Source organism: Euprymna scolopes, chromosome 45 (assembly GCF_053919585.1).
Source record: "Euprymna scolopes isolate OS-2025 chromosome 45, ASM5391958v1, whole genome shotgun sequence".
Taxonomy (NCBI): Eukaryota; Metazoa; Mollusca; class Cephalopoda; order Sepiida; family Sepiolidae; genus Euprymna; species Euprymna scolopes.
The window spans coordinates 29,209,764-29,228,420 of record NC_136526.1 but is presented as its reverse complement, the minus strand read 5'-3'; the positions used below and the strand labels follow the sequence as shown (position 1 = coordinate 29,228,420).

The 18,657-nt window shown below is 34.7% G+C and overlaps 1 protein-coding gene across 1 annotated transcript; it reads right to left on the bottom strand.

Moving 5' to 3' along the window:
- Window positions 1-1,879: 1,879 nt before the first annotated feature.
- On the bottom strand, window positions 1,880-9,568 carry LOC145269328 (uncharacterized). The gene is made up of 2 exons (XM_080125028.1): window positions 8,486-9,568; window positions 1,880-2,986 (listed from the first exon to the last, which is right to left on the bottom strand). Exon 2 carries the CDS (start codon window positions 2,979-2,981, stop codon window positions 2,271-2,273), a length of 711 nt encoding a protein of 236 aa, XP_079981154.1. The 5' UTR covers window positions 2,982-2,986; window positions 8,486-9,568; the 3' UTR covers window positions 1,880-2,270.
- Between the last annotated feature and the right edge of the window lie 9,089 nt (window positions 9,569-18,657).

Below are 18,657 nucleotides of genomic sequence, written 5' to 3'. Positions count from 1 at the left end.
CATAACTTTTTGTTTCGGTTTCGATTATAGCTGATGGCATTCCAGTAATCTATTTTTTTTTTATAGTTTTATCAAGAATTCTTCATAAATTTTTGTTTTGGCTTCGATTATAGCTGAAAGAACTCAAGTTAAATATATATAAATATATTTTTTCATAAGTTTTGGTTTCGGTTTCGATTTAAGCTGATGCATCCAAATCATATGGATATATATCTTTATTTTTGAAATCGCAACTTTAAAATATATAAAGATCGATAGAGCATTAACTATAATAATATATATGAAATCTGCAAGAATCAAAATATCATATTTAAGTCTAATTTTCGACTGAGCTACAGTGGACATCCTTGCTAACTTAGATAAATATTTTTTCAGTTTTAACAAAAGAGCTACAATAATATCAGGGTGTTTACGCTGAACATCCACAGAATGGCAACATGAATATATTACAGATGAAAGAGTCTGCTGTAGAATTTCCACAGGTCCTGCTAGTCACATATAATATGTTGTGTATAAAAATCATTGTTTTGTAAGGTCATTTGAAAATCTAATAAAACTGAGCCAGTCTTTTATAAAATATAATCATATATTATGTGTTGTGAAAATTATTGATTTGAAAAGTCATTTGAAAACCTTATAAAAATGGGTTGATTATTTAAATAAAATTATATATTTTATGTTGCTTCTTTAGGTCATTTATATTATAATAATTATCAGTTTTGCATGAAAATTGATTCAAAAGGTTGCTTATATAATACTAGCCTAGGTGCCTAGCATCGCTCAGGTGTTTGGATGTATGTGTTGAGCAAAAAAAAAAGTGTTAGTAGGCAGGCAGGTTCGAACCTGTGACATGAAGGTGGAAAAGAAAGTGGAGGTGTGTTGGTTGAGCAACATAAATAAAAGGAAAATTGCGAGTGTAAAAAAAAATTGGTAGTAGGCAGGCAGGCTTGAACCCGTACTGCAAAGGAGGAAAAGTGAAAAAAAAACGTGATGCATTAGCTATTGCACCCATTGCCAAACCAGAAGTGACGTAGGTTTTAATTAAGGCTAGACAATCGAAAAGAGGCAATGACTTTTGAAAATATTGGCGAAAAAGCGATCCCTCCCTGTAGAAAAGTGCCCAGTTGAGGGTGAAGGAATTAATGTTCTTGGCCAATTTTTTGTTATTTGTCGTCCGAAGGGTCGAGTTTCACAATGATATCGATCTCGTGAAAATCTGTTGCCTCTGTCGAAAATTTTAGGCAGACATACAAACATACATACACAAAGGTGAGACTTATATAATAGATTAGTTGATAACCTTGTGAGAAATTACTTTCAAACTTTTAAAATAATATTTTTAATACTTCATAATTGTAAATAATTTTACTCAATCAACATAATAATAACATGTAATTTAATAAAAATTCTGTTAAAAAAAAGAGTACCATAAGCTGCAAAACAAGCAATTTTGGAAATAAAATAACTCTGAAATAGATAAAATATTTTTGTTTACAAATTTTTTTTCAATGAAAATGGAATTTAATTGAAACCATCATACAAGTAATTGTATGTAAAAATAAATAAATTAATCTGAACTTTCGAAACATGTGACACGTGAGATATTTAACTCTTTATTAGAAAGACGTTTACAAATATAACTAATATTTCTTATAGTTGTGTAAAGAAAGATTTTCCTTTATTCCAAAGCTTTTATTCAAATATCGATTCAATAAAAATCAGTTCTGACATATACTTGTTGTATGTGGACTTTAAAGACATATTTATTCTATAAATATGAAATTGGTTTCAAATTTTAATGTGTAATATCAAATAATAATAATATCAAATAATAATATGTGCCAATTGTAAATCAAGTAATTTTTCAGATGATCTTTACTTTTCTAGTTTTGGAGATTCTATAATTATGTTGTCAATAAAACAAAATGCTGACTAGTTTTCATGATTAAACTGTTAGTCAAGATATGATAATTTATTATGTAAGGTTGACGGCATATGCTGAAATTTTTTAATGATTAATTCAGTAGCGATATATACAATAGTTTGTGATAGACTTGTATGTACACTTTTTAAAAATAATTTCACAAAGTTATTGATCAAGGAATAAATTATCTACCGAAAACCATCTTCACTCCAGTAATTCTTCAGATTTAACTTTTCAGCTTGGGTTTACAAAGAATTCAGTAAAATGAACAGCCCATTCATTCACTTGTCTGTACGCACCTTTCGCAAGAAATTTATTTTTCATGTGAATTATTATGCACATCAATCTATTTCACAGCAATATGATTTCTAATATGTGTACGCATGTGTTTTGTGACATGTGATTTCTGTGAAAATGAAGATGAACATATTTCACATGAAAATGGTTTATCTCCAGTGTGTATGCGATTGTGTCGCGTCAAAGCTGATTTTTGAGTAAACGAAGTTCCGCACAATTCACAAGAAAATGGTTTATGCCCAGTGTGTATGCGCTTGTGCCTTGTCAAAATTGATTTCTGAGAAAATGAGGTTTCACATATTTCACAGAAAAATGGTTTATCACCAGTGTGTATGCGTATGTGTTTACACAAAGTTGATCTATCTGAAAATGAAGATCCGCACATGTCACATGAAAATGGTTTCTCCTTTGTGTGTGTACGCAAATGTGTAGTCAACGCTGATTCATCAGAAAATGAAGCTGTACACATTTCACATTTAAATGGTTTCTCTCCAGTGTGTATACGCACATGTTTTATTAATGTTGTCTTTGCAGAAAACGAAGATCCACACATTTCACATTTAAATGGTCTCTCACCTGTGTGTGTGCGCACATGTTTTATCAAATTTGATTTCTGTGAAAAAGAAGAACCACACACTTCACATGAAAACGGTTTCTCTCCAGTGTGTATACGCATGTGTCTATCAAACTTGGATTTGTTTTTAAATGAAGAATCACAAAATCGACAGCAAATTGATTTCTCTTCTCCAACTTCAAACATTATATCTGTAAATAAATTAAACATAAGTCATTACTTATTGATAAAAATAACTCAAATTCTTTTAATCAACAATTTATGTTCAACAATCTTTAATCAATTCTTAATTTTCACGAATATACAATAATTTGAAATATTTTTCTTTTCTTTTAAGAAATTCAGTTATTTTACATATTTTTTATCCGAAAATTAAAATAATATTTCAAATCATTTGATCTGATTAATTAAAATATAGTAAAAAATATGCTGAAACACTTAATGCTTTTTTATGTTCCACAATCTTTATTTACATGAATATCTAATAATTTGAAATATTTTAACTTTTAACTAAAAAATGTCTGAATTTCTTTTAACTAAAATATAGTAAATGTACATGTCCGATGGCACACTAAATACTTCTTTTTTGTTCAACCATCTTTAATTTCAAATCAAATGTAAATTCTTGATTTACATGAACATTAGATAATCAGAAATATTTTGTTACTGATTTACTTTTTTAGTTTTAAGTTATTTTGTTTCTATGTTTATCAAATCTCTACTCCACTTTTCTGACATTTTTCTTATTTAGTGTTAGTAAGGATTACCTTTCAGAATAGATGATGATATTAATTGACGTGTTAGACTAATAAATCAATTACCAATAATGCCACCAGTTTTACTTATATTATTATACTATTTCAGTAATTTATTGTTGGATTAAAGATTATACAGCAAAACAATGAAAAGGTTACAAACGATGAAATAAAGTTACTTGAAGGCAAAACATTGTACACATAACAAAACTGACAGTTATAGTCAGCTAAAGTACTTCTTGACTTGCAGTGTGTCTGCTACTGGAAGCAAAAATAGACATGCTTATATAGATACAGATGAATACATATATATATACATACATATATACATATACTAGCAAGCCACCCAGCATTGCCCGATTGTAAGATATGCTTGAATATATTTTGATCATGGCAAATTTCATATTTATTATTATATTAATTATTTTAATTGGAATTCATTATTGAGATGAGTATTATTTATATTAATTTTTATTTATTGCAGACTATTATTCTCATCTTTCTTAGTTGTTGTTTGACAACGTTTCGGCCAACTATTCCTTGGGCCTTCATCAGGTGGTAACCACGACGGATAGGAACTTAAAATTTCCTAACTGCATTCTTAAACAAAAACAAAGGCTAATAGTCAAGAACTATTACCAGAATGATGCTAAAGCAAATTTGATCTGATATGATTCTGACAGAATCTGTTGTTTTGTGTAATCAGCTATGATTGATGATTATATCTGAAATGAGACATTGAGGACAATCAATCTGAAGACAAAACATGATAATAATTATTAGGCCATGATAATGTTTATTGTGTTATAATATTTTGCCTTGGCTAATGTCTTTCTTCATTGCATGATGATTGGATTTTTAAAGAAATGTTTAATCAGAAATCAACCAGAACTAAAAAGGATGGATTTGAAATGGGTTCCTCTCAGACAAGCTACAACAAAGGCTACAACAAACTCTAAATAGACAGGACTTGATTAATTTTAATTAATGTCATGACACAAATTTGGAACCAAACCTATCGTCTCCATTGTAACCAGATACTTACGTTATACTATTTGATAGTTGTTGGAAACTAAACCATCCATTGAGTTGTTTAGCCTAAAGAAGATATGAAGACTACGGCAAATCACATTGTAACCAAAATATAAAAACAAAAATATTTGACTGAATTAGAAAACATTACAAGAAATAACCAAAAAACAATTTGCAAAAAATACAACATGGAAAAAATACAATATAAACATGGAAAAAAAACAATCTAATCATAAATATACAGTGAAATATATCAGTATATTTTTGTTTCCTGTTTTTAGTTTCAGAATGTTAAATTTAATTGGGTGTGGTCATCCGTTGTCTGTTTTAATTCGTTACTTGATTTTATGAAACAACATGTGGCCTGATCTCAGAAACCTTCCAACGGTAGATATTTGCAAAATCACAAAAAATGTAATTTGATCAAAGTAAAATCTGTTTTTTTATTTTAACTCAAACTTTTTAACTCTTTTGTCCACCATATTGTAAAGAGATGCTTAGCATGTTTTGTTTCTTCTTTTACTTTAACTGCTGTTCAACATTCACCATTAAACTGATGACTTTTATGGTTTTATGAGTATATTGAAAATGAATATCACATTTAAATTTGGGGCAGACAAGTAGTTTTCAGGATGTTAAGTCCTTTATTATCCAATGTCATCTATTGTTTTCACTGGCGGCCATGTTTTCTCCCCACTAAAGAGTACTGATGTGCATACATGTTACAAAACACTCTTCTCCTCCCCCATGTTAGGAATGGCGAACACCACTGATACTTATTAAGTAATGCATTGGAAAAAATGTCTTAAAATCCAGAAAACTACTTGTTTGCCTCAAATTTGAATGTGATATTCGTTTTCAGCAGACCAGAAAACCAATAAATGAACTCAATTTAAAGGTGTGTGTTGTGTTGCAATTAAAGTAGAAATTTACCCTTTGCTTGGAGGACCATTAGTGAAAACAGTATAAGGATTTACCCCCTACTCCTACACCTTTCAAGGCATGTTGGGTCATCGAGTTGTTGAAATGTTTTATCTTTATGTTTGTAAATATAATAAATGAGATTATTTTGTGAAATTACATGAAAAACAAATGATGTTTAAGTTTTGTCATGAATTCATTGAGCTGTTTTAATAATTTTTTATATACACAGTTTACTAATAATACTTTAAGAATAAAAGGAATTTTAATGAGTGTTTTGTTTAATGTATTTCGGTGATTTTGAGCTATTTGTAGTTTAAAACTTAAAAATCAAAACATTTTATTGGTTCTAAAATAATTAAAATAATTTTTATATCAACTTTTTCTGTTAAAATATTTCATGTTTTTTTATTATTTATTTTTGCTTTGTTTTGTTCAGAATAAAAATAATTTGTATAAAGTGAAAACCAATATCGGAAAATAATCACATTTAAGAACAGATAGGCGATTTAGGAGTATGGGTGACCGGCCATTACTAGTGTTAGATGAAAACAAATTTGAAGAAAAAAATGGGCTGATTATGATCCGAATTTGGAGTTTTATTGTAAAACAAATATTGGCATGAAAGAAAATCTGAAACATTTGTATACAATTTTATTTCTTTTACAAGAATAAGTAATACTTATTTAAAACCTACTATACAATGTTTTTTTCAATATTTGGAATTTTGCATTAGTATTATGAAATGTATTACACTGTTAAATATTTACTGATTTACAAAAATAAATATAATGTTTTTTTTCATATTTTTGTATTATTATTGTTGTTTTTTGGGACTTTTTAAAAAATAGAATACAATGTATTTTCAATGGTTTGAATTTGTTTTAATATCATAAAACTATATTACTAGGTGTATCAGAATTTTGGGGAAATTTTTGACACCCCTAACACGAAACTGCAAACAAAATATAAAAAACTCGTAATTTCTCTTTTAAAAGTGGGTTGTTTATTTTCTTTATGGAATATACTTCCAAAATAAACTATTAAAGTTCTCTTTTCTACTGGTTAAATTTTTATAATATTTTCAGGGTCAATGTGAAATTTTATGCCCTTTCCAATAAACCGAATATATTTTAGACAAACGTTTTTTTTATCCCCTCCTCATTTTAAATGTCAATTTTAATAATTAATTTATGTACCAAAGTTTTACAGATGACAAATTGAAGATAAAATATATTGTAAATTAAAACAAAAAAAGAAGTGTTTTTTTTTTAATTTACCCGTAAAGTCCAAAGTGTAAAACTTTTTTTTTAAAAACCATGTTGATTTTTTTTTAATTGGAAGCCTATGTTCTGCTTATATTGTCCAGTAAGTAACGGACGATGACAACAATTTTTTCTATTTCCTTCAATATTTTCTTTTTTAGATATTTTTTTAAAATTTCACTCGACAAAAAAGAATGAAAATATAATAAATCAAAAATTTATGTATTTCTTTGAGAAAAGAAAAAAAAAAAAATCCTTGAGTGTATTTTTTTAAAGTAAAATTTCCTTTTTTTAAAAAAAATTCTTTGAGTGTATTTTTTTTAAAAGTAAAATTTGACTATTTTTAAACTATGGGAACAAATATTTCTTCACAAACAAGGCTAGACAACTAACGTGAATGTGTGGTTTTTAATTCCTTCCGTCCATCTGTAGGTTAAAACAATAAAAAAAAAACTACTTCCGGTTTTCGATAAAAACGTAAAATTCTTGCGTCATGGCACCTTTTTCAAATAGGTGTTTAAAAAATTATTTTATTTAAAAAAATAAATGGATTTTAAAATATAAATATGGATAAATTCTTAACAATGAAGAATGGAACTACACATTGATTAGTAATTTTTATAGGTAAGTGATTTTTTGGAATTTATATCGGTTTTGTATAATCAATTATCAGTTAAATTTCGTTTATTTTCTCCAAATCTTTTTTAAAGAAAATCGATTTTAAAAAAATAAAGCGCTAATGCAGAGAGTGATCCACGCTATTTTTTAAATCGTATTTCCACGTTTAATTAAAGTTTTATGATATGTTTTTTTTATTCAATTGTAAGGTTAAAGTACAGAATAGGTACAAAACACCCTCACCATGTTAAGACTGGCTTTTTAAATAATAACCTTATTATTTCAGCACAGATCACTCTCTGCATGAGTACCAAAATTAATATTGCATAATTTGCTATTAAACCTGTTATTTTTTTAAAATTTGGTCTTTGCTCATTTAATTGAAAAAAAAAAAAGGTTTGAATTACATTTTTCAAGTAGTTATAAGCTAGGAAAGATAGGAGGTGGAATCATTCAATATTTTTTCACGCATTCATAAGGTCGGTTTCTGACACACCTACTATATTACTTTATTAACTATTTATTGGTTCCAAGCGATGCAAGAAACTAGTGCTGAAAACTGCCCTAAAATGCTAAAATGTCTCGGAAATGGACGATCATTCTACATTAAAGTTTAATTCGAAAATATTCTCCATTCTAAAGTTTTATCAAATTTGTCGCGTTATTCTTTTGTAATTACCTTAGTCATGTAGAATTTACATTTTTTCCTGGAGAGGGGGGAAGGGAATGGAGGATTTGAGCGAAGAGTGTTATCTGATAATTTATTGATTTTATTGTGTGTGAGTAAATATTTCTTTTTTTATTGAAATATTTTTTTCAAGCGTAAATAAAAAGAAAAATTAAACATGGCTACCAAACAATTTAAATTAAAACAGGAAGTTCAGAAGTAAGCGATTTTCAACTAACACCGATCTGGGTCACCCATAGTTCCGAATCGCCAACAGATGAATTTAATTGTTAATTATTGATTCAATTGTTTATTCTGCGTTAAAAATAAAATAAAATAACGCATTATTAAAAAACAAAACGGACTGGAATTTAATTTATTTAAAAAAAAAAAGTGAGCGTCGAAAAACAATGCGTTGGAAATTATGCTTACCTTTTGTTGCGGACTTTTGTGGTTGGAATGTTTTTTTAGGAAGAAAAAAAAATATTTTACAATAATTTTTTTTTTTTTTTTCAAAACTTGGCTAATCCTTTCAGAGTTTATTATTTGAGTATTTCAGATGTTTATAGATGGCCTTAAAACCCAATCATATCAGACGTAATGTGTTAAGAAAAAGGTAATATGGCGGAGATTGTAATAATCGTCTTTACCCACAATGCAATGGGAAGTATCCATTTCTGCTAAGAAAAAAAAATGTAATCGCTGGTATTTACGTATTTGCCTATTTCAAATTATTTTATTTGTTGGTTTAAATTAATATAAATATATTTCAATCGTGAAATTCAGCTTCGAGGGTGCCACACAATATAAATTGACTTTTAGCGGTGCTGTTCCACTTACTTTACTTTTTTTTCGACGTTTTTTTTTTTCCGGACTTTTTCATTACGTTTAAAATAAAATGTATGTGTCGCAAAAGTTTCGACAGAGATGACGGACTTTCATGAGATCGATATCATTTTGAAGCGAACGACAAATATTTAAAAATTGGCTAAAAACATTAATTCCTTCACTCTCAACTGCGCACTTTTCTACAGGGAAGGGAAGGGTCACTTTTTTTGCCAATGTTTTCGAAAGTCATCCCCTCTTTTCGATTATCTAGCCTTACGTCACTTCCGGTTTGGCAATGGGCGCAACAGCAAAGGTGTCACTTTTTTTCACGTTCTGTTCCTCCTTCACGATACGGGTTCGAGCCTGCCTGTCTACAACCACTTTTTTTTTTTCGCACTCGCAATTTTGCTTTTCTTTTTTTTTCAACCAACACCCTTACACACACCTCCACTTTCCTTTCCGTCTTCGCATCACAGGTTCGAGCCTGCCTACTGAACTTATTTTTTTTCACTCAACATACACCTACAAACACCTGGGCAAGTGGTGTTTATAAAGTACTGCCGAACGGTTGGCACAACCTTAGTTACTCGTTGCTCTCGGTGATACCTTACTTTGTTGGCCCTCTTGTAATTTAAGTAAACTAAAATATGAAGAAGAAAATGGGACATACATCGTGTAACACCGGTAGTAAGAATGCCACTTGATTGGATAGTGAAATTGGCGTCATTTTATAAATAAAATGAAATATTAAAATTGACAATATTAGAAAACAATATATTTTTTAATGAAATAATTTTTATTAAATACAGGAATAAAAAAAAAGAAGATTTTTAGCAGTTTCGATCTTTTTTATTCAATCACTCCCGCGTAATTTTATAAATAAAATGACAAACAAATAAAGATAATTAGAAATGATAATAATTGTGGAAAAAAAACTGTTTAGAGGGTAAAGTAGATTACCCGGTGATAGTGTAAGCTCCGGGGGGTTGCAAAGGATGCCCTATACGACCCCCCCTACTGGGTCGAGTAACAAGTTTTGTAGTACGGCGAGCAGCGAGTAACTAAGTTGTGCCAACCGTTCACCAGTAAGTCATTAACAGAACTGGTACTAGTCAGAGACACAATTCTTTTATAACAGAAGAATTGTGCCTCCCCCTACTCCTCCAAGTCTATAAGAGACTCGTTCTCTCAACCACTCAGATTAGAATTCCGCCCTCGAGGCCGGCGCCACCAAGTAAGCAATCTTCTTTTTTTATTTTTATTTTCTCACACACTCCCGACAAAAACTAGAAAAAAAACAAAAGGTAGAAGAGAGAAAAGAAAAAGAAAAAAGTTACATCAAAATGACAGACCACCAAAATACTCAATCTAAAACCAACTTAGTACAATATAGCAGTAGTCGATCAGTCCAGATATCAATCAAGCAGGCAGCAGGCTAGGTCTACCCCGTCGTTTTTTCAGGGGTGCGCATTCTGGGCAATACCACTTTTGCCTGTTGGGAGGTTCTGAGTCGATACCAACACATCGGAAATGGTACCAATCGTCGCACGAGTCACACCCGATCATATTCTGATTCTGCTGCGGAGAGCTGCACCGGGGACACAACCAGACCTGCTCCTCAACACTAGGGGGTGAACCCAACGTCTCCCCCCCCCTCCGCAACAGGAGGTCCATCAAGAGTCCTAGAAAGCTCTAAGGGGTGCAAATGTTTCAGGGAATGTACTTCCCCCAAGCTCTCCCCTTTTTGAACACGTGCTGCTCTAACGACACCATCATGGCCTGGAATCAGTTCAGTAATAGTTCCTAAGACCCAAAACGGTCTGGGTTTCAAAGGACTCTTAATCAGAACAACATCATCCTTCTGGAGGCGGTTTCTTGTACTGAGTCGGGATCGACCAGGAATCTTCCTTCCCAGCTCTAGCAGGTACTCCTCATACCATAGTTTGTGGAAATCTGTCAGACATTGGTCCCTAAGTTCCAAGGTTTGAATTAGCCTCTCCCTGCTGGGAGGCAACAAGGTTGTTCTATCCTCTCTATCCAGTCGTATCAATAGCCCGGAGCTCTGATTGGGCTTAAGGAACATATTGGGGGTAATTGGAGTAGCATTTTTGTCGGCTGACACCTGGTAAGTAAGAGGCCGGTTATTAACAGACCTCTGAATATCTGATAACACTGTCAGAAGGGTAAAGTAATCCAATCTACCCCTGCCAAGAATCTTAACTAGGCAGTTCTTCATGGTCTTGATACATCGCTCCCATGTTCCTCCATACCAAGGAGAGAACAAGGGAATGGTTTTAAGTTTTAACTTACAAGGACCGTATTTCCTTTGATAGTCCGTAAAAAGAGAGAGACAGTCGAAAATCTTTCCACTTCCTATAAACGTTTTCGCGTTGTCACTATAAAGGGTTTCCAGAACGCCATATCGGTTAGTAAATCGAACCAGGGCCTGGAAGAAAGAGGGTATGCTCATGTCGGGAACTACTTCAATGTGTATTGCTCTGATATTCAAGCAAGTGAACAGGAGCAAGTACATTTTCGTATCTCGTTTCCCGTCACTCACCAAAAGATGGCCAGTAAAATCAATCCCAGTGTGTTGATAGGGGACTCTGAAATCGGTACGGTGCGATGGAAGGGCAGCAGCAGCATTCGGCGTCACTGGCGTTGAATTATAACGTTTACATCTGGCACAAACAGCCAGTACCTTATTCACAGCTTGTCGACCCTGCGGGACCCAATAACCGCTTTGCCTCAACTCCGCTAGAGTTGACCCAGTTCCAAGGTGGCAACACCTTTCGTGACAATCTAAAATGATGAGTCTGGTAACAGGATGATGTTTCCCTATGAGAATGGGGTTTTTAACTTCATAACCAAAGTGGGAAGATTGGTTGATTCTTCCCCGAGATCGAATCAAACCGTCAGGGTCCAGAAAAAGATCCAGAGCACGAACCCTAACTAGCATGGGTTTACCACTCGGCTCCTTTCTGAGTGCGTTTTTTTTTTTTTTGTAAATATATATTTACAGAACTTTAGTAAAACTAATAATAACAATTATGATAAAAATCTTAAAAAATAAAAAAAAGAATGAACCATATTAATTGCAAAACATTAGAAACTGAAAATTTCGGACGCTAAACTTACTTGTACTTAATTTATCTTTATGGAAAAGTGAGCAAATAGCAAGTTTTTTTTGCTTTTTTTTTAAATAAAAACGAAATTTATAAAAACATTTGTATCTTGTGATCTTCATCTTTATAGAAATAAATGTTATAAAAGATATATGAATAAAATATATTCTTTTAAATCTCGATTGTTTATACTTATGATTTTATTATGCATAAACATTGCCTCGGTCTAGAAGAATTTCCCCTTCACTGACCACCTACATACATCGTACTTTAAATAAATATTGAATTGTATTAAAAACGCACAAAGAAATATTTAAAAAAAAACAACAACAAAAAAAACAAACAAAAAAACTCTATACATAAATATTAATCTTGGTCGCAAAAATCCGAACAAGTCAGTTATTTTTTATTTGTTTCTGCCATAAAAATTTTGGTTATAATAATTTTATTTATTTATGTTTTTTTAAATTATGTATTTTTTAATTGACATCATCCGAAATTCTCAGTTATAACGTCGTTTTTTTTTTATTTATTTGGTATTATTTTACGACCTGCCCCAGCGTAGTAACACCACCAATCACCCCATGTTAAGAACGGCTTTTGAGGTTGGAGGTCTTTATTCCGAAAGCTGTTCTTAACATAGGGAGGTTGGAGTGTTTATAATATGCGGGGGAACGTCGTAAAAATTTACCATTTATTTATATTATTATTATTATTATTATTATTATTATTAATAATAATAATAATAATAATAATAATAATAATAATAATAATAATAATAATAATAATAATTGTTTTATTAAAATATTCTGTAAATATATATATTTTTTAAAGTGCTCAGAAAGACACCCATTTATTTAAATATATTTTGTTTAAATACGTTCGCTTTATTACTTACATGAAAAAATTTTGCGTTAATAGAAAAAAAGTTGTTTTTTATCCTTAAAGTTTTGTAAATATTCAATATTAAAGAAAATGTTTTGTAAATACATATTTTTTCTTTTAAATCTTAAAAAGTTTTATAAATATATTTTAAAAAAATTTTGCTCGCGAACATTCGAACATGTTCGCTATTTGACAAACAACCAACGGCAATGTCAGGTCGAACAACCGGTGCCCCTTGAAATGTTCGACAATCTTTGTCTTTTGTTACAGGATATCTAATCTTTACTTGATCCAAAATTCTTTTACAATAATTATTTTTATTATTTTTTTTTTCCAATACTAATATTCTAATTATTGAATACTTAGTAATTAAATTCTGTTAGAATAATTTTAATTTTTTAAATTCTATCAATATTTTATAGTAACAACTGGAGATCTAATTATTTTTTTAAATTTTAAACTAAACTAAAATGTTTCACTTTTTATAGCCAATCTAATTGTGTTACTTAAATATGACTTTAACTTTATATAAAAATTATTTTACAATAATTTTTATAAAAATTTCAATACGGTCTCATTTTTATCATTTCTGGTTATCTTTATTGGTTTGTCATTTTATTTATAAAATTGCACAAAAGTCATTCAATAAAAAAGATCTAAACTGCTAAAAATCATTTTTTTTTTAATTCCTATATTTAATAAAAAGTATTTAAAAAAAATATATTTTCTAATATTGTCGATTTCAGTATTTCATTTTATTTTTAAAATGACGCCAACTTCAATATCCAATCAAATGGCATTCTTATTACCGGTGTAACACGACTTACATCCCATTTTCTTCTTCATATTTTAGTTTCCTTAAACTGCAAGATGGCCACTTTGGTACTCGACCCCAGTGGGGGGGGAATCGCATAAGAAATCCTTTGCAATCACTTGGTAATTACCTTTACCCTCAGAATAAATTTTCCCCCCACAACCATTGGTTTTACTTGAAATTCAATATTTTGAATTTCACTATAACGAAGACGAACCATCGATTTTTAGTCCATGTTGATTAGTGAACGTATTCAGTCATAAGGTTCCACTTTCGGCAGTCAGTTAAGCCCAGCAAAGTCGAAAGTAAAGTAAGTTCGACAACTCTAGAAGGGTCACATGAGTATTTACACCGTCAAATCACAATATTACGAATTATTAAAGTTTTAAAACATAAAATAAAAAATATTTAATTATTATTTAATAAAAGAAAAAGGTAAATGTTCCCTTACGCTACAACACTCTAATTTGTTTTTTCAAGGGTATTTAAGGTCGCTGACAACGGATCTGATAATCAAACCCGCCACAAATTTACTGTTTGCATAGTATTAACCCCTAGACGTTGGGACTATTTTGTGCCATTTCACCGCCTTCGATAGTGTTTTTCTTACCATGATACGTTTGCATGCGAACGGGCGCAGTGAAATGTCTTATCACCTCGCGTAGGAATCTTTTAAATAAGAAAGTTTTTTTTAAAAATGTGGTTAATTTTTCATCTTACATAGTTTTTAATGCTTTTTTAATTGATCAAAAAATAAAGTTTTCACAAGCGGTTTTAAAAAACATAAACAGCAAACACATTTTTATGCTTTTCGTTCTTTTTGTGCATGTGTTGTGTGTGGGGGGTATTCCATTAACAGGTGCTTTTGCCTTTAATTAACCATTTTTCCGTAAGTAACGCAACTTACGGAAAAACGGTTAATTACACTGCAGAAACACCTGTTAAACTACGCAAGTCCTATAGTTGAATAGCCCCACACCCCAAAAAGAACGAAAAACATAAAAATATGTTTGGTGGTTACGTTTTTGCAAACCGCTCGTAAAAGACAAACTGTCTCTATTAACAGCGTAAAAAAAAAGTCTTTCTAGACACAAAACTGTTGAACTGGAACCTCCTTCAGTCGTCTCAATGCACTAACTAACCGTCTGTCTTGTAACGTCACCTGTTTAGCATCTGAACAGCCAAAAGCCCTCCAAGCGATCATCCATGTGAATTTCGCGAGATTACACAAGACCGTTTCTGTTAAATATCACAGACGCCATCTTGCTTTTTCTTTTTCCTATTTAACACATATGACAAACAAACACATGGGCGCTTAACAGGTAGGGCATGTGTATGTCCGTTTCTATTTTCCCCTCATCCCCCCCTGATCTCATGATCACAGAGATGGCAGGGAGGTGGCGCTCTCTTCCGTTCGGTGCTTCTTCGAAGTGGGACCGCGCAGGCTTCTTGTTCACTTGCATTCTCATCGGCAGTCTGAGGATCGAAGAACCCTGCCTCCCCTGAGAGGCTACTAATATCGGATTTGCTGCTTGATGAGGATGAGGATGGTGCAAACCAGAGCAATGACCCACTGGCCTCAGACGCAGGGTCGCTCCCGTCATCCAGTGGTGCTTGCAACTGTGTCGCCAGCTTCAGGTCCCTAACATAACGAGGCACACCGTCAACCATGACTGACTGCTGACTCACCACATCGGTCACTTGGCCCCGTGTATATCTGTCAGTGCACCGGCTTCCCAGCGCCTTCACCCAGACAGGATCCCCTGATGCATATAACCTGTCCTTCCACGTTGGCAACTTCTCTGTTGGGGTAGATTCCCTTTTCTCGGACTCGGTATTGGTAGATTGCATTTGTAGGCGCTGCTCCTGGAGAGATGCCATCTTTTGGCGTGATGTTGAACCAATATACTGCTTCTGAGATAGTGCATTGCTTCCTGGTCCTGATTCTTTTGATACTGTGATGGCTCCTCTCAGCAATACCATTGCCAGATGGCACATAAGCACACCGCAGTCACACTCCCCACGCCTTCAAGAACTGCCTGACCTGCTGGCTGTAGAAGGTTGCGTCATTGTCTGTCAGCACTTCTTCGGGCGCGCCTCTTTGAAAGAACACAGATGACAGCTGGCGAATAATGGAAGAGAAGTCCTGGCGCCCAAGTGGTCTCCAAACCGTGAAGGGCGTAGACCCACAATCAATGAAGGTGAGGAAGTGATTGCCACCGTAATGTGTAATATCCATGCCCACTCTCTGCCATGTACCACTCACTCCCAATTGCCCTTTTTTTCACTGTACCGGAGACGGGTTGATTGATTGACATGCTCCGCAACTTTCCACTGCTCTCTTGACATCTGCTCTTCTTACTTCTGGGTCAACCATCATGGCAAAATATAGTGTCCGCTTAACCTCTGGGTGTCTGCATTGCTGATGAATCTCACTGATTCATATTACACGTGATGTAATCCATATTACACGTGATGGTTGCACACGGCTGTTGCAACATCTCAGAACCTCCCCAGGTATCAGCCAGCAGCCACTGTTGTGGTACTTGTGTCAATGCATCTGCTCTGTTGCTTGCAGACCTGATCAATGTTACGTCTACAGTTAGGTTGTACTCTTTGAATGTATCGACCAGGGTGGCGAGCCGCCTTCGTATCTCGCTGCCCGTGTGGTTAGCTGTGCTCTTCCAGTCAATGCATCGGTTATCCACTGATGAGTGCATGCAGAGTCCGTGATAATATGTAGTACCTTGGCTTGCCACTGAAGCGTCAGGGTGATTCCTTTCAATGTGGCATCAAGTTCGGCCAGGTTTATGTGCCTAGAATCATTCTCTGGATGAAGCCAACAGGTTTCTTCGATAATACCAACTCCAAGGGCTAGTGAACTAGCATCCACCCAGACCATGAACTCATTCCCATTAACACACCAGTTCCCTTGCACAGAGTCACGAGTCACCGTGGCCACAGTTTCTGTTAGCATACCCAGGAGTGTGGCATCATACACTTTACCATCCCATCCCAATGATACAGACGTGGCACGACGTTTTATGGCTGCCACTGCCACCTTGAGCCAACCACACACAGGGAAGTGGCCCACCAGCTTTCCGCAAACAGAAAAAACGCTCCGACGAGTGATGTTGGATGGGACTTCTGGAACATCACCACCTCTCCTCCAGTAGAGCCCCTTCTTGCTACCGCTCATGCACAGGCCAAGTAATTTTGCCCTGTCTCACAGACGCTCCGGTTCCTTGCATGTCAGTCTGAAGTCCTCAAAATGCTCTTTGACTAACTGGGCAAACATGAGGCTCTCATTTATAAAGATATCATCAATGTAAGATGATGTTGCCTGGTGCACAGCCTCATCCTGTTGCTGGATTGCATGCATAATTGCCGTCATAATGCCTGGTGCCACATTGAGACCAAACCCTAACTTGGTCAGACAATAGCGAGTTCCTTTAATCTCCACAGTCTAAAATGACCACAGCTCTTTTTCAATGCATATCTGCTGGTAGGCCTTGCACAGGTCCAGAATTGCCGCGTCCGACCCTTGCTGCTGCCACTCCCTGAATTTGAGCGCACAAACATCCACCCCTGCTGTGTATGGGTTGACATGTTCTTTAAGTTCACGGTAGTCCATGATGGGTCGGACCTTCTGTTTGCTATCTTCTAAGACAGCCATCAGGGGAATCAGTCCTCGCAGGGGCCCGAGCTCATTCTCGGGGTATGGAAGTAGCCAGCCATTGTTGATCCAAGTCTGCAGTTCTTCTTCATACTGCTCCCTGAGCCTCATTGGAGGGGGGTACTCTGATAGTCGGTTCCGTAAGGATATTGGCGGTTGATCGCCAGCCCACTTCCAAGATGCCGTTCACACATTGGTTTCCCTGTCATACTCCGCATGAAAGGCTCGTCCAGGGTAATTGCGGCGCAAACACGTTTCTCATGTCGGGACAAGTCTATCTTGCCGGTGCAGTCCACAGTGATTCCACCCAACTGTATAATCAAATCCATTCCTAGAAGTAACTCGTATCCAAGCAGCTCCCCATCTACCACCAGGGCTTGCATGACTACTGCAGACCCATCACCGATACTTGTGCTGATGACGCTCACCCCACAAAAGGCCAGCAATCCGCCACCCACGGTTAGCACTGGAATTCTCTCCTTGTACCAAGTGTCACAACATGCCTTGTGCACCAGGGTCTGGGTGCATCAAGTATTTACAAGGGCGAGGAATTCACGTCCGTTAATGCACACAGTTACTGTGGGCAGTGCCTTGTTCAGTGACGATCTTGGGAGAAGACTGGCAGTAGTTTCCTCTTCTTGCTCGTTTCCCAGACAGGCACAGGCCAGGTGTCCCCAGTTTTTACATCTATAGCACTAAAGCCCGCTAAGCCTTCGAGTCAGTGAGCATGATGAGAGACAATCACAGGTTAAATGGTTGGGCCCACCACACTTGTAGCAGGTGTAACTGTGCCCAGGTCCTGAGATCCACCCTGTGATTGCTGCCGCACGGTCTACAGTCTCTAGACTCCTTTTTAGTATCACCCGCAACCGCGCTAATACTTCAGAGATGTCCATCTCGTCTACGTGAGATGAGGCTCGGAGCAGATCTTCCACACCAGCAGGCAATCCTGCAATAAATGCGCACACCAGGCCTTTCTCTGACATTCCTCCAAACAGGACTGCAAGCTTCTTCAGTTCTGCCAGATAAACATTAACAATCTTCCCGGAATGTAACTTGCGTGCCATGAACTCTTTCCATGCCGCAACCGGATCTAATGCAAACGCTGTGTAGAGGGCGTTTGCCTTCTTTTCATCCATTAGCTGCTGGTATACAGTGTATGCGCCCCCAGAGAGGCGCATTGGGACCACGCATTCCAGACACTTCACACCACTGAGCTGGCATATCAATTCTGCCTTTTCCACCCATTCCTGTATTGACTGCTCAGCTCTTCTGC

Bases quoted from the DNA above. Each gene is read 5' to 3' on its own strand.
- LOC145269328 (XM_080125028.1), bottom strand. From the start codon at position 2,981: ATGTTTGAAGTTGGAGAAGAGAAATCAATTTGCTGTCGATTTTGTGAT.